At 38.2% G+C, this 15,147-nt stretch overlaps 4 protein-coding genes and 1 long non-coding RNA gene across 6 annotated transcripts; 4 read left to right on the plus strand and 1 right to left on the minus strand.

Annotated features, from left to right (window-relative positions):
• The first annotated feature begins 552 nt into the window (after positions 1-552).
• LOC141777426 (chemokine XC receptor 1-like) lies at positions 553-3,733 on the plus strand. The gene is made up of 2 exons (XM_074651656.1): positions 553-655; positions 2,527-3,733. The coding sequence occupies exon 2, from the start codon at positions 2,551-2,553 to the stop codon at positions 3,595-3,597; it is 1,047 nt and encodes a 348-aa protein (XP_074507757.1). The 5' UTR covers positions 553-655; positions 2,527-2,550; the 3' UTR covers positions 3,598-3,733.
• A 1,229-nt stretch (positions 3,734-4,962) lies between these two features.
• On the plus strand, positions 4,963-6,594 carry LOC141776276 (chemokine XC receptor 1-like). Its single transcript, XM_074649741.1, has 2 exons — positions 4,963-5,072; positions 5,251-6,594. The coding sequence occupies exon 2, from the start codon at positions 5,261-5,263 to the stop codon at positions 6,311-6,313; it is 1,053 nt and encodes a 350-aa protein (XP_074505842.1). The 5' UTR covers positions 4,963-5,072; positions 5,251-5,260; the 3' UTR covers positions 6,314-6,594.
• Positions 6,595-6,832: 238 nt separating this feature from the next.
• Positions 6,833-10,091, plus strand: LOC141777429 (uncharacterized). The gene is made up of 2 exons (XR_012595896.1): positions 6,833-7,026; positions 8,464-10,091. It is a non-coding gene; the product is annotated as an uncharacterized LOC141777429 (long non-coding RNA).
• Positions 10,092-10,197: 106 nt separating this feature from the next.
• LOC141777427 (chemokine XC receptor 1-like) lies at positions 10,198-11,845 on the plus strand. Its single transcript, XM_074651657.1, has 3 exons — positions 10,198-10,316; positions 10,494-11,687; positions 11,778-11,845. Exon 2 carries the CDS (start codon positions 10,504-10,506, stop codon positions 11,440-11,442), a length of 939 nt encoding a protein of 312 aa, XP_074507758.1. The 5' UTR covers positions 10,198-10,316; positions 10,494-10,503; the 3' UTR covers positions 11,443-11,687; positions 11,778-11,845.
• Positions 11,846-12,280: 435 nt separating this feature from the next.
• On the minus strand, positions 12,281-14,892 carry LOC141777428 (uncharacterized). 2 transcript variants are annotated; one of them, XM_074651658.1, is made up of 4 exons: positions 14,638-14,831; positions 14,123-14,281; positions 13,557-13,652; positions 12,281-13,281 (listed from the first exon to the last, which is right to left on the minus strand). In XM_074651658.1, exons 1-4 carry the CDS (start codon positions 14,692-14,694, stop codon positions 12,967-12,969), a joined length of 627 nt encoding a protein of 208 aa, XP_074507759.1. In that variant the 5' UTR covers positions 14,695-14,831; the 3' UTR covers positions 12,281-12,966. The 2 variants fall into 2 exon arrangements, with proteins under 2 accessions (XP_074507759.1, XP_074507760.1); XM_074651659.1 differs by lacking the exon at positions 13,557-13,652 and having other exon boundaries at positions 14,638-14,892.
• Positions 14,893-15,147: the final 255 nt, after the last annotated feature.

The raw sequence follows: 15,147 nt of genomic DNA on the forward strand, positions 1-15,147 counted from the left end.
TTAACTGAATAACTTTTGGTTTTGGACTGTTGGTCAGATAAAACAAAAAAAAAATAAACTGTTACAAGTGTAACCTTTCAGTTTACAGTCATGCAAAATGGAATATGTTGAAATTCTGAGACACCTATTACTTCTGAAGTGTAATGGCCACCAAAAACAAGAATTAACGATTAAAATTAAAGGGACTGTTTGTAACTTTTTAAAGGTATAAATCTACCGGGTCTGTGTCCCATGCGCGCTCGCATTCGCATATGCGCGCTCGCGTGTGGCTACGCTGTTCAGACAGCTCCTCTGCCTTCCTGTCTTCACTCAAACAACGCGCGCGTTCTCGCTCCACCTCACGTTCATGCACGCACACTCCACACTGCAGAAGACTTTGTAGCTCTGAGAATATCTAGTGAATGTACAATGGACGTTTGTGCAGAAATAAATGCTGCAGCTCCTGACCCCGTCGACCCCGACGCTGACTTTCGTTGACTTTCGTTGACTTAATGACCACAGGTGTCGCTGTTAACAAGCATTTCTGAAAGTTACAAATAGTCCCTTTAAAGGGAACTGAAAATGATGTGTGATTTCTGTTCACCTTTGTGGTTGCTATTTAAAGAACAATTCCCAGTTCCAGTGATATTCGCTTGAAGGATCCTGGTGTGTGAAGGTACAGACAGTTTCCAAATTTCTCAATTATTTGTTATAGTGGGGATCTCTCATGATGTGGGGTTAGGATATACTGAAGTTAAAGTTTAAAATGTTTTGTATTTTGTTAAAAAAAAAAAAAAAAAATATTAAATTGAAGACTGAATGTTGTATCTCCATATTTTGTAAGCAGGGGGAAAGAAAACATTTAAATGCTGAGTTCACCCCAATTTAAAAAAATAAAAATACCTTGGCACTTACCTTTAGTGGTAGCCATGTAGATGGTGTTGGTTTTATTTGGTTAGCTTAGAGGCAATTGACTCTTAATTTCAGCAGCAACATTATTACTAGTGGCTCAGCTGGAAAAAGGTGATGTGTGGTAAAAATACAAATCTGATCACAGTTGTGTTGCCAACATTGGCAGTGTTTCCACGCACCAATCTTAACAAGGCAAGGGCAAGGCAAGGCAGCTTTATTTGTAGAGCACACTTCAGCAACAGGGCAATTCAAAGTGCTTTACATAAACATTCAAGAACATTGAGACAAAGTGCAAAAGGACATTAAGACATAATTAAAACAGTTATAAAAACATTGAAGATTAGAAAATAAAAACAAACTAACAATAAAAGCTAGGATAGAAGCTAAAATAGAGTATAACACACAAGAGTAAAAGCTCTAGTGCAGTATATAAGATCATTATCTGGTTTAATAAAAGGCAGCAGCAGCAAACAGGAAAGTTTTAAGCTTTGATTTAAAAGAACTCAGAGTTGGAGCTGGTCCTGCAGGTTTCTGGGAGTTTGTTCCAAATATTTGGTGAATAAAAACTGAACGCTGCTTCTGCATGTTTAGTTCTGACTCTGGGGACACTAAGCAGACCTGATCCAGATGACCTGAGAGGTCTGGATGGTTCATAACATAGCAGAAGATCAGAAATGTATTTTGTCCCTAAACCATTTAATGCTTTGTAAACCAGCAGCAGTATTTTGAAATCATTTCTGTGAGAGACAGGCAGCCAGTGTAGAGACCTCAGAACTGGATTGATATGATCCACTTTCTTGGTCTTAGTGAGGACTCTAGCAGCAGCGTTCTGAATCAGCTGCAGCTTTCTGATCCATTTTTTAGGAAGACCAGTAAAGACACCGTTACAGAAGTCAAGTCGGCTGAACATAAATGCATGGACTAGTTTTTCCAAATCCTTCTGAGACATCAGTCCTCTAATTCTTGTTATTATTCTTCAGGTGATAGAAGGCTGTCTTTGTAATTGTCTTAATATGGCGGTTACAAATGATAATCTCTGAATGAAATATGAATGTTTTGTCTAAACTGTAACTTTTAGTAATGTTTATTCAGTCATGAATATTAAATGTTATGCAAAGATTTGCACCATGTTGGAGGAAGAAACCTTAGAGATGGATATCTCAGAGTCTAAGCAAATAAACCAAAACTATATACATGGCTAAATTCCACCAGATTTGAGAAAATATGCTTTTTGTAATTTAGGTTCTAAGGCAGTGTTTCTCAAATGGGGGTACTACACATAGGGGTACTTTGGAGTATTGCAGGGGGTAGATGAGATTTAAAAAAAATGTTGATTTAAAAAAATATCAATCATGCATATTTTCTAAAATAAGTATATTATAATAAATTCAATATTTTTATTCAGTATCTCTTTTTTCAGTGCAGTCATTAACTGCCGTAAACTGTCAATTACCACAACAAACCCATTTTTTTTCCCTACCAAAAATGTTGCGCTGTATCAAGAGAATGATATAATAATCTATTGACATACGATGAAGTCTTGTTATTTTACAATGTAATTATCTCATTCACTACTGTGTCATTAAGTCTGTGTAATTTGATTTACTCCTCTAACAAAGCCTTTTTAAAATTTAGACTTTCTCTTCTTGCTGACGGAAAATGGCAACAACTGGCTCAACCTTCGACGCAACCACATTTGACTATTCCGACTACTATAGCGATGATTATGAAGATGAAATGTGCAACAAAACAAGCGTCATGCGGTTTGGGGCGATCTTCACTCCAGTGTTCTTCTCTATGGTGGTCATCCTCAGTCTGTTTGGCAACATCCTGGTCATTGTGATTCTGGTCAAGTATGAGAAACTCAAATCCCTCACCAACGCTTTCATCCTGAACCTGGCTGTATCGGATCTCTTCTTCACCGCAGGTCTGCCCTTCTGGGCCTACTATCACATGTATGGATGGACTTTAGGAGAATATGCGTGCAAACTAGTCAATTTTTTCTTCTACGTTGGTTTCTACAGCAGTGGTATCCTCCTCATCCTGATGACTGCTCACCGTTATGTCGCTGTCATGAACCCTCTGTCTGGCATTGTGTCCACAACAGGCTCCAAAAGTATCATAACGTGTGTGATCATTTGGGCTGTGAGCATATTTGTCGCCAGTCCAGCCTTCGTTTTCACCAAAGTGGAGCAGAATTACTGTGGATATCCTAATTCTTACTGGCGCTTATGGGGAATCTACCAGCAGAATATTCTCTTCATATTGAGCTCAGCGGTGTTCATTTTTTGCTATTCTCAGATCATGTGCAGGTTGCTGCGTCCTACTGTCCAAAGAAGGAGGAGCAAAACTTTAAAACTCATTTTCACTCTCATGGTTGTTTTCTTCGTGGGCTGGGCACCTTACAATATAGTTATATTTCTACAGTCATTGTACTCCTGGCCCAAAACGGCGGCTGACTCAAAGACTGTGGCTAAAATGTGTGAAACATCCAATCCACTGGATTACGCCCTTTACATTAGCCGACTCTTTGCCTTTTCACATTGCTGCCTCAACCCTGTGTTTTATGTGTTTGTGGGGATTAAATTCAAAAACCACTTGAAGAAAATGCTGAAGGGCTGGGGCCACAGCGATACCGGCATCCGCAATAGACATAGCCGACTCACAATCACATCGATGACAAGTGGTGAAGAGTTCTCAGTGTAGTTGATAGAGAAGTGAAACCAGAACTTCCAGGTTCTATACCAGAGGAAAGAAAACCTAATTCCCATTGACATTATAATGGCACAAATAACAGAGGGGCCAGTGCCCCTGTAATATTAATCCTGGACCCTGCTCTGGCCCCCCTAACTGTGGCCAATATTGTAGTACATTTTTCACCCCACATTTATCCCCAGAGAGGAGAAATTGCAATCATTCATAGCTGTGATAAAACGTATGTTAGCTCTGAATGAGTATTATTGTGTTTATTGTTATATGTGTAACGTTAGTCTTTTGGAGAACCAAACCTATGGGGGTGATAAATAGACTGCATTTATATCCCTTTTTTAGTCTTAATGACCACTCAAAGCGCTTTACAAACATAGACTGTACACATTTTCTCAAAGATATATTATACATATTTACTCCCTGGATAGTAGTCAAACTACTAATAGTTCCTGACATAAACTCAGTCGACTCTCGCCAGTGGGAAAAAAGCTTAAAAACATGCAGACGTGGCCAAGAGGGTCAGTTGTTGTTCAGACATCAGAATGAGGAAGAAATGTGAACTACTTGACTTCCTATTCTCCAACCACACTTTCTGGCACCAACAATCATTTCATGGTGAAACTGCCCATCCGTCTGTTGAATTTACAGAGAACGGTGCAAAAAACATCCAGTGAGTGGCAGCTCTGTGGGCGAAACCACCTTGTTTATGAGAGAGGTCAGAGGAGAATAACCAGACTGGTTCAAGCTGACAGGAAGGCGACAGTACCTCAAATGACCAATACATACTACCCAGTATAAGGTACACCTGATACACCAGCCACTGAGTGTATAAGAAGTATGTATTCTTTGTGATAAAAGGTGATATGCAATGTACAGTATTTCATCCATCAATTCATCCAATGCTCACCTTTCCATCCAAACTGTACTATAATAAAACAATAATGAGCCTTGTATCTCTGTGTTAATGTGATTTTGAATGCATGCTGATAAATTGATTATACATTGCATTATAGATAATATAACTGTATGTGATTCACTTTGATTAACTGTGATTTACTTTATGTTTTCATATCAATCATTCAGATCAATTATGCTATATTTTCACCTTCAACATTTTCAGAAGTTGTGCAAGTGAAAATGAAAAAATATTTTCCTTTCATGAGTATTTTGCTTTTGATCATTTGGAATTTGTTATTGTATTGTGTTTATTAGCATTATTTCCATGCTTTACAATAAAACGAAAATAACTCAATTCAAGTTCTGGAGTGTCTCTGTTTTGAGTAACCCTTACTGCTGTTTCTGGGTAATGTTATAAAAGCAGTACCACCCATGTGAATTCAATCCTTTCTCAAACTTGAATACTGTTGCAGCATCTATGACTGAATGTGAAACAAAAAGAGGAACCATCACTTTGCTCTTATATATCACAAGTTTTCCTCCACAGTGCAATTCAACACAAGACGTTGTTCAGGGTAAGTTGCTTAAAATTTACTGTAATTGCTCTCCATATTTTGGGGTGACCTACTTAGTACTTAATTGTTCTCCATATTGAAATATTTTACAAGGGATTACTTTTTTTTTAAAATCACATATTACTGAAGGGTTGTAGACATCTGCTTTGTCTTAATTACACTTTGCCAATTTTCCCAGGAAACCTACAATGGAGTACAACTCCACAGAGAGCGGCAGAAGTGTGACCGGCAGCGATGAAGTGGAATATTTGTGTGATTGGGCGTATGAAACGTTTGAAACCATCAATGGTGCCTTCTTCATTTTGATCTTCATCTTCAGTGCCACAGGAAACTGTCTCCTCTTAGGTGTTCTCTTCGTCTACGAGAAACTGAAAAATGTCACAAATATATTTGTCCTGAACCTGGCCATCTCCGATTTAATCTTGACTGTCACACTTCCATTCTGGGCCGTCTACCATCTGCGCTACTGGGTCTTTGGCGAGTTCGCCTGCAAACTTATAACTGCGGCATACTATGTTGGTTTGTACAGTAGCATCATTCTACTGACTGCCATGACTGTGGATCGTTTCATAACAGTGGTGCTGCACAACTGGCTGAGCAGCTCTGTGAGGAGGCAGAGGGGTGCATTGGTTGCCTGTGCAGCTGCCTGGGTCATCAGCACTGCTGCATCTGTGAGTGATGCTATCAAAATGAAGGTGGAAATCTACTATGATGGTCTTCCCAGATGTGAGGACCCCTCTAATGACATGGATATCAAGCTGGGGTATTATCTCCAAGTGTCACTGCTCTTCTTCCTCCCATTTGCTATCATTGTTTTCTGCTATTCTGCTATCCTCAAGACAGTGTTGCAGTCTTCAAACAGAAAAAGACACAGGACTGTTGTGGTGGTGTTATGTATTGTTGCAGCCTTCTTCATCTGTTGGGGACCTTACAATATTTTGCTTTTCATCATGTCTTTGTATGAACCCAAAGAATGTAATGCAAGGAAACGCTTGGCGATTGCCGATTATATTTGTCGTATACTTGCTTATTCACACTGCTGTATGAACCCTCTGCTGTATATGCTCTCACAAAAGATTCGAAGGCATCTTTTGGATTTTTTACACTGTGAGAAGGCCAGGAGGAAGAACAGGGAGAGAGGCACAGGCCAAAGCACTTCTGTTATTCAGAATGTAGCTGCTACAGCACCAACCTCTGCTGTTGTATTGGAGCTACACTGCAAGCATTCACTCTTGAAATGAAACATCTTTAAATGCTTTTCTGTAATATAGTTTATATTAATTTAATTTTACCTAAGTTTGTATTTAAAACAGAAGGGGGTTTATTTTTATGTAATTATTGTATACATATGCCAAGTAAATGATGAATATGTGTAAAAAAAACAAAAAACATTTAAAAAATCTAAAGCATATCGGTGTGTATGATAATGTGTGGGAATGCTTTCACTGCTGCACTTTCTCAGCCTTTACGAATGAACAATGCTGTTTCTGTAATACATTTGAATAAATAAAGCTGGAGTCTAGTTTGGCTGATTTCACTTCTGTTTCACTTCTGACTCGCAACCGACAGTCTGTGTTCACAACTGAGAGATATAAGTATTATGAACTCACTAAAGGGTTTTGACGCCAACTTAAAGTCTGGTTTGTTGGACTGACTTATATTTTTGACTCAAATGTTAATAACATATATTTCAAAGTCTTAACAACTTGAAATGCTTTGTCATGCCAACAAATACAAGTTAGAGTTTTTACAGTGTTTGGCTGATTTCACTTCTGTTTTCAACCAAATGCAGTGGAATTGCAAAGTAGGCTTGATATTAATTCTGCTTTTCTCTGGGAAAATTCCCAGAGAAAGTGAAACCATCTGGCAGTATTACATATATAAGACGCAAATATTACATTTACGGAGAAGAACTGTGAGCAGGACTTGGAGTGACACTGAGTGAATACCCAAGGTAACTTTTTTTGGCATTTTATCTCTTTGAATTATGTTACAGCATATTTATTAATTTATTCATTTTGGGAAATTATTTATGTAAAAATTGAGCGGGAGAGCTTGAGAATTTGGAATAAAAATACAAAAATATGGGTCAAAATATGAGAATATTGAATGAAACTTGAGAATATGGATTCAAATTCAGAGAATATGGATTAAAACATAAAATAAAAGTCTGACAACAGCGAACAAAACTTGAGAATATTGAATTAAACTTGAGAATATGCTGAATAGACAAACATTGTGTGTGTGTATGTTAATGAAGTGTCTGCTGTGAATTAGCGTTAATTGACAAACATCAAATAGAGACGACGTTATCCAAGGTGATACAATATAAGCAATTTTATCCTATATGTGAAATTTTTATTTTGTCTATGTTTATATAATTAACTTATTCATTTTACTTTGTTAGCACTTTTTTTTACACTCGTGAGCCAGATGTGACATAATTTTGTTCTGCTGTACACTTACCATGTGAATAGTATGAATAACAATAACATTAATCTTGACTTGTAGAATATATGGAGTGCTACAGAAATGAGTCCTAAAACCTGGATATGAGTTAGCATTTTAGCACTTCTGGTTCCTTCGTCTGGAAGTCAATGAGTTTTTTGAATGGGTTTTTAGTTAGATGCCTGAAATAAGGTCTGTGGTTAACACAAGCGTAAGAGATTTTAACGTTTTGTTCTTCGATATAAAATACATCAGTAAATATCCCACTCGTGAATTTTGAAGCCTTTACATGTCTTAAAAAAGGCGGTTGCTAACAAGTGGCTAAATGAGACTAACGTCATCATGGCAACTCAACCATCTTTACGGCCTCGTTGTGTATACTCGCGTTCATGCGCCCGTGGTGTAGTTTGTTTATAGCTTATAGTTAGCTTTTTACTTTCGGCGATAGCATTTATGCTTCAAAAATCATAAAAGAGTCGTGTTTTTATGAAGATTATCTTGCTGAACTCCCACTGGCTTTTTGTCGAGGGAACCCAGGTCGGCCTACAAAAATACGTCATCCCTGGAGCGCTCTATTGTCATGAGTTTCATTTGCTGATGCCAATTCAAAAATTTGCAAAATCCTCCACTTCCTTAAACACGCTGGGGGTTGGAGAAATTGAAACTGTTCTTCGATTAAAGCATTGCCCCGTTTTTGTATAATATTTATATTATTTATCATATTGTTAAGCACCGGCCAGTCAATATCTTGTGACTTTTATTCCATATCCTCTGTCTCCCAAAAAAAATGTCCATGAATAAAGGCTTAATACTTAATAACATGTACAGGATATTTATGTATTAATTAATTTATTCATAAAGAGTTGTGCACAAATGTAAAATGTATTCTGATTCCTAAAAAGCATTGTAAGGAATGAACATCATCTCCTCATTTCTTTATCAGAGCTACTGTCACCTCCTCACAAGACGTCAACAATGGACCTCCTTTACAGTGACTACAATGACAGTGTCTTCTATGACGACTATTCTACGCACAATGACAGTGTCTTCTATAACGACTATTCTACGCACAATGACAGTGAAATCTTCTCAGAGATAGAACCAGCATTGGATCTCTTCTCCGCTGTGTGCTTAATCCTCATCTTCTGCATCAGCATACTTGGAAACAGCTTCCTCCTGTGGGCTCTTCTGAGGGAACGAGCTTGGAAGACCACATCTCACATCTTGCTTCTGCAACTCACAATATCTGACCTTTGCTTCACTGTGACCCTTCCGTTTATTGCCTACGACCTTCTCCATGGCTGGATCTTTGGGGACTGGTTCTGTAGAGTCATAAATGGGGCTTATTTTCTGGGGATGAACAGCTACGTGTTGATCCTCACCGCCATGACGTTACATCGTTATGTTGCCGTGGTCCGTGCTTCGTGTCTGTCTACACCGGCCACCAAAACACTCTGTCTCATCATGGCTAGCTTTGTGATATGGCTGGTATGTGCTGCTGTAAGCATTAAGGTATCAGTGAATAGTGAGGTCATGGACGGGCACGGATTCAGTGAAAAAATATGTGTAAATTATCCACTGTTTGATCCACTCCTTGAGATTTACGTGCAGATTGGCCTTTTCTTTCACATACCCTTTATTATCATTACATTCTGCTGCGTCCACATGTGGGTAACTATCAAACAGGGCAGGATGAACAGACATCGCGAGTCTACAAGATTGATTTTAGGGTTAATTGTTGTTTTTTTCCTTTCTTTGGCACCATACAATATCTTAGCCTTTATAATGTCCTTGATGACATTCCGTGTTCTGGAAAACGCAGTTCTGTACCGTGTAAAGTTCATCCTTGTCACACTACTTTACTTACACTGCTGCCTGAACCCGCTGATCCATATATTTGGAGCACAAAGGTTTAGGAGGCACCTCCCGATGCCATGTGCCACTTCATCCCAGAGAAGAAATAGGAGTCAGAGACTCAGTTCAATGGCAGTCATCCCTCCACATGACCAAACACCTCTGTGACCAACAACCAAATATCTGTCTTGCTACATTTTAAGATTATCAATTTCTAATATACCAGACAGTACCTCAAATGACCAATACATACTACCCAGTATAAGGTACACCTGATACACAAGCCACTGAGTGTATAAGAAGTATGTATTCTTTGTGATAAAAGGTGATATGCAATGTACAGTATTTCATCCATCAATTCATCCAATGCTCACCTTTCCATCCAAACTGTACTATAATAAAACAATAATGAGCCTTGTATCTTTGTGTTAAAGTGATTTTGAATGCATGCTGATAAATTGATTATACATTGCATTATAGATAATATAACTATGTGATTCACTTTGATTAACTGTGATTTACTTTATGTTTTCATATCAATCATTCAGATCAATTATGCTATATTTTCACCTTCAACATTTTCAGAAGTTGTGCAAGTGAAAATGAAAAAATATTTTCCTTTCATGAGTATTTTGCTTTTGATCATTTGGAATTTGTTATTGTATCGTGTTTATTAGCATTATTTCCATGCTTTACAATAAAACGAAAATGACTCAATTCAAGTTCTGGAGTGTCTCTGTTTTGAGTAACCCTTACTGCTGTTTCTGGGTAATGTTATAAAAGCAGTACCACCCATGTTGCGGGAATTCAATTCTTTCTCAAACTTGAATACTGTTGCAGCATCTATGACTGAATGTGAAACAAAAAGAGGAACCATCACTTTGCTCTTATATATCACAAGTTTTCCTCCACAGTGCAATTCAACACAAGACGTTGTTCAGGGTAAGTTGCTTAAAATTTACTGTAATTGCTCTCCATATTTTGGGGTGACCTACTTAGTACTTAATTGTTCTCCATATTGAAATATTTTACAAGGGATTACTTTTTTTTAAAATCACATATTACTGAAGGGTTGTAGACATCTGCTTTGTCTTAATTACACTTTGCCAATTTTCCCAGGAAACCTACAATGGCGTACAACTCCACAGAGAGCGGCGGAAGTGTGACCGGCAGCGGTGAAGTGGAATATTTGTGTGATGAGGCGTATGAAACGTTTGAAACCATCAATGGTGCCTTCTTCATTTTGATCTTCATCTTCAGTGCCACAGGAAACTGTCTCCTCTTAGGTGTTCTCTTCGTCTACGAGAAACTGAAAAATGTCACAAATATATTTGTCCTGAACCTGGCCATCTCGGATTTAATCTTGACTGTCACACTTCCATTCTGGGCCGTCTACCATCTGCGCCACTGGGTCTTTGGCGAGTTCGCCTGCAAACTTATAACTGCGGCATTCATTGTTGGTTTGTACAGTAGCATCATTCTACTGACTGCCATGACTGTGGATCGTTTCATAAAAGTGGTGCTGCACAACTGGCTGAGCAGCTCTGTGAGGAGGCAGAGGGGTGCAATGGTTGCCTGTGCAGCTGCCTGGGTCATCAGCACTGCTGCATCTGTGAGTGATGCTATCAAAATGAAGGTGGAAAGCTACGATGATGGTCTTCCCAGATGTGAGGATCCCTCTAATGACATGGATATCAAGCTGGGGTATTATCTCCAAGTGTCACTGCTCTTCTTCCTCCCATTTGCTATCATTGTTTTCTGCTATTCTGCTATCCTCAAGACAGTGTTGCAGTCTTCAAACAGAAAAAGACACAGGACTGTTGTGGTGGTGTTATGTATTGTTGCAGCCTTCTTCATCTGTTGGGGACCTTACAATATTTTGCTTTTCATCATGTCTTTGTATGAACCCAAAGAATGTAATGCAAGGAAACGCTTGGCGATTGCCGATTATATTTGTCGTATACTTGCTTATTCACACTGCTGTATGAACCCTCTGCTGTATATGCTCTCACAAAAGATTCGAAGGCATCTTTGGGATTTTTTACACTGTGAGAAGGCCAGGAGGTAGAACAGGGAGAGAGGCACAGGCCAAAGCACTTCTGTTATTCAGAATGTAGCTGCTACAGCACCAACCTCTGGTGTTGTATTGGAGCTACACTGCAAGCATTCACTCTTGAAATGAAACATCTGTAAATGTTTTTCTGTAATATAGTTTATATTAATTTAATTTTACCTAAGTTTGTATTTAAAACAGAAGGGGGTCTATTTTTATGTAATTATTGTATACATATGCCAAATAAATGATGAATATGTGTAAAAAAAAAAAATAAAAAAAAAAAAATCTAAAGCATATCGGTGTGTATGATAATGTGTGGGAATGCTTTCACTGCTGCACTTTCTCAGCCTTTATGAATGAACAATGCTGTTTCTGTAATACATTTGAATAAATAAAGCGGGAGTCTCACAGTAAAAAAAAAAAGCTGGCAGAACTCAAAATTTTAAAGTAACAAACTTCAGTAAAGTTTTAAGTTGGGCAATTAAACATAACATTTTAAGTTTTGCTTTTGAGTTTGCTCAACTTTCAATTCTCATTTCTGTTAACTCAACTCAAGTTCCAGTAACTTATAATTTCATATTGTAACAACTTTGAATCCTTACTTCTGTTAACTCAACTCAAGTTGCAGTAACTTAAACCTGTACATAGTACCCACTTAATTTCAGTTGAGTTAATTTAGTGGAATAGGTTATAGTAACTTCAAATTGTGCACTGCAACAGTTAAGGTAAGTCAAATATATAAATTAGGACCAATAACTACCCATCAAATGTATAAATAATTACAGATGCAACATCTACCTTCAAAACTTATTTTTTAATTCAGTAAAACACAGTCTATCTAATCCATTGACTAACATGAAGCGCCTAAGTAGTGTTGTAACATTGAATACTAGCATGCAGCACTTAACTTGTGTTTTAACATTGTATACTAGTATGAATCACATCTTGAACACCATAATACAATGAGATAGCAGTGGTGTGGGAGTTGTGAGCATAGCAAGATAAAGTTAAAGGAAAAAGTCAGCACTTCGACAGTTAGACTACTAAAAAGAGTACATTCGTCTACGTAAGGGATAATGTACAGCGAGCCGGTCATTGTTGTGAAAGAAACGTTGAGCGGCATCGCCCTTAAGGGGATTCTTTCACAACAATGACCCGCTAGCTGTACATTATCTCGCTTATTACATGGCTACTTACTTGAGAAATCAATAATTTGACACAAAACGGTCTGTCAGTGTCAGAGTCTGACATCAGAGCTTCACCCATAGCAACGGTCTGCTATAAAGAAATAACAGACCGCAGAACGCCGTGATTAACCAATCAGAATCGAGTATTCAACAACGCCGTGTAATAAACCATGATAAAATACAAAACATAAGAAGATTCAGAGTTAGCACAAGAAGTAGCTCATGGGTTGAAATGGAACTCCAAACAGAACTAGTGTGATCCAGCACTTTCAATCTAATAAACAGGCAACAGGAACCTCTGCAATTCAAAACTGTCCCAGACCCAACTTTATCAGCTAACTCGGTGGATTCACTGAAGGAGTTTGTTTTTGAAGAATCGGACCGTTGCAGAGAGATCAGTTCCAAGTTCCATGAAAACTTTCTGAATGGTTTCGAATGTGTACCTCAGTTCTTTTGGGTACTGGAGGTTTAAAGCGTAGATCAGCCCAAAGAGGTAAGCAAAAGCCACTGGCATGTCAGGGAGATCCTGGAGGACGATGTCGTTTTCTTCTACAACAACAGCAACATTAATGACTGTTGCAGGAGCTGAACTGTCATCATCCTCCAACACAGTGAGGATACCCACGATGAGGCCCTTCGTCTGCTCCTCTTCTGGGTCAGTGGCCTTGTGATGACAAACAGAAAATGACCAACGCATGAATAGTAAATCAAACTGAAAGACATTTGGCATTAAAAAACTAAAACGGGTCTATGTGGATCTCTTAGGGTTAAACATTTCCATATCATACCCCGCAACCAAAGATTTAACCCCCATATACATGAAACCATTTACATCAAGTAAACAAAATGGCAGAGAGGCAAAGGTTGAAGTCAAAGAGAGTCTATTTTTAATAACAGAATAATAATAAATATTTACATTTTCTACTAATAACCACTCACCAGACAGTTCCTGAACAGCTTCTCATGACTGTCACGGAGATACAAGGGGAGGCCCTTCAAGGCTGCAGTCTGTCGATGTGCTGTGATGTCAGATGTCTGAAACACAAAGGATTGGGAGAAAAATTACACCAAGATGTAACTAACATGAAGAAAGCTGAGAACAAACATGGAAACATGCTTCCCAGTTTATCACAAACTTGATATATTATGGCCTTATAAGTTTGATTATGTGACAGCTGTCCTCTTCCACATCCAGCAAATACCTGTTGAATGAAAGTCTAAGATTTACTCCTTTTAACTCCTGATATAAATAGCTGGCTTTTTAGGTGTTAGACGTTCCACTTTCTTCACCACCTTGTCGCTATCTTTGTCTGTCCCTTAGGTAATGTACAGTGGGTTTATTCTGATGGTTTGTCACTATGAGCAACACCTTAAATTTGACCCAATGTTTATTTAAAAATATTGATTAGTGCAGCTTTATAAAAAGAAAAAAAAACACAATTCCTTGTTTTACATTTATTTCCATAATGTCCAGAATAATGAGATTATTAAGTCTAAAAATCCACCTCTTCATCCAGTCTGTTAAGGAGTTGATCCATCTCAGGCGGTAAAGCTGTCCGCTTAGCCCGATAGAGTTTAAGGAGCCTTGGAGTGTGCTGATTAATGGCTGCTCTGAAGTTGTCTATTAGGTCCTTGTTGGTGATCCGAAGAAACTCTTCCCTGATCTGTTGAAGAACAACAGAACAGCAAACGTAAATGTCCAATACAAAGTCAATACAATTTCAACACCATCCTCATGTTAAAATATGTATTTTATTAACCCTCATCCTGGGGACCCCAAGAAAAATCTACTGTAAGAAGCAACCATCATAGCACCATGTTAACCTATGTCATCTCAAAACATTATTAGTGTAATTAATGTCATCTTTCAGATGACATTAATTACACTAATAATGTAGTCTGTGCCAAGACAGAGCACATAAGTCAATCTGGTCTTGATCAGGATAGGCTTTCACTTCAAAAACTGCCTAAGAAATCTTATCCAAAATGTCGATCTTCATGTCTCTGGTTATGCTGATACCTTTCTTGGTCTTTTCATATGCCTCATTGCCTTTGCGTAACTTCGATTCCACATCATGGGAAAAGGCAGGAATGGGAAAAGGTGAAGGCCACTCTGATATACTTCACAGATAGTTCTTGCACTGCATTCATTTCAATTTGAAAGACAAAGGTGGCAATTTGCCGGAAATCAGCAAAGCAGGCAGTGGAAGAATAATTAATGATGTGGTTAATTTCGCTCAAACAGGTTCTGGCATATATAACATATCAATTTAATGTAATTGTAAACAGTAGACTGCTCTCTGGAATTGACAGTATTTTGACAAATTTAATACAATATTCTGTCCCATTCATTTTGAAAGTTACATTTTTTAGAATAGCTTATGCAAAGAGTCTTCACGGGGCTCTCCACTCCTCCACTCAGACCTCACAACCAAACATGGAGGTGGCAGAGCCGAAATGGCGGTGGCTAGCCACGCTAACGGTGCTAACGGCGCTAACGGTGCTAACAGAGCTAATAGAGCTAATAGTG

The sequence above is a fragment of the Sebastes fasciatus genome, chromosome 11 (assembly GCF_043250625.1).
Source record: "Sebastes fasciatus isolate fSebFas1 chromosome 11, fSebFas1.pri, whole genome shotgun sequence".
NCBI lineage: Eukaryota > Metazoa > Chordata > Actinopteri > Perciformes > Sebastidae > Sebastes > Sebastes fasciatus.

Bases quoted from the DNA above. Each gene is read 5' to 3' on its own strand.
- LOC141777427 (XM_074651657.1), top strand. From the start codon at position 10,504: ATGGCGTACAACTCCACAGAGAGCGGCGGAAGTGTGACCGGCAGCGGT.
- LOC141777426 (XM_074651656.1), top strand. From the start codon at position 2,551: ATGGCAACAACTGGCTCAACCTTCGACGCAACCACATTTGACTATTCC.
- LOC141776276 (XM_074649741.1), top strand. From the start codon at position 5,261: ATGGAGTACAACTCCACAGAGAGCGGCAGAAGTGTGACCGGCAGCGAT.
- LOC141777428 (XM_074651658.1), bottom strand. From the start codon at position 14,694: ATGATGTGGAATCGAAGTTACGCAAAGGCAATGAGGCATATGAAAAGA. The intron at 14,282-14,637 runs GTATCAGCATAA...GTTCTTCAACAG, and splicing joins ATATGAAAAGACCAAGAAAG to ATCAGGGAAGAGTTTCTTCG. The intron at 13,653-14,122 runs GTGGATTTTTAG...TTTGTGTTTCAG, and splicing joins TTAACAGACTGGATGAAGAG to ACATCTGACATCACAGCACA.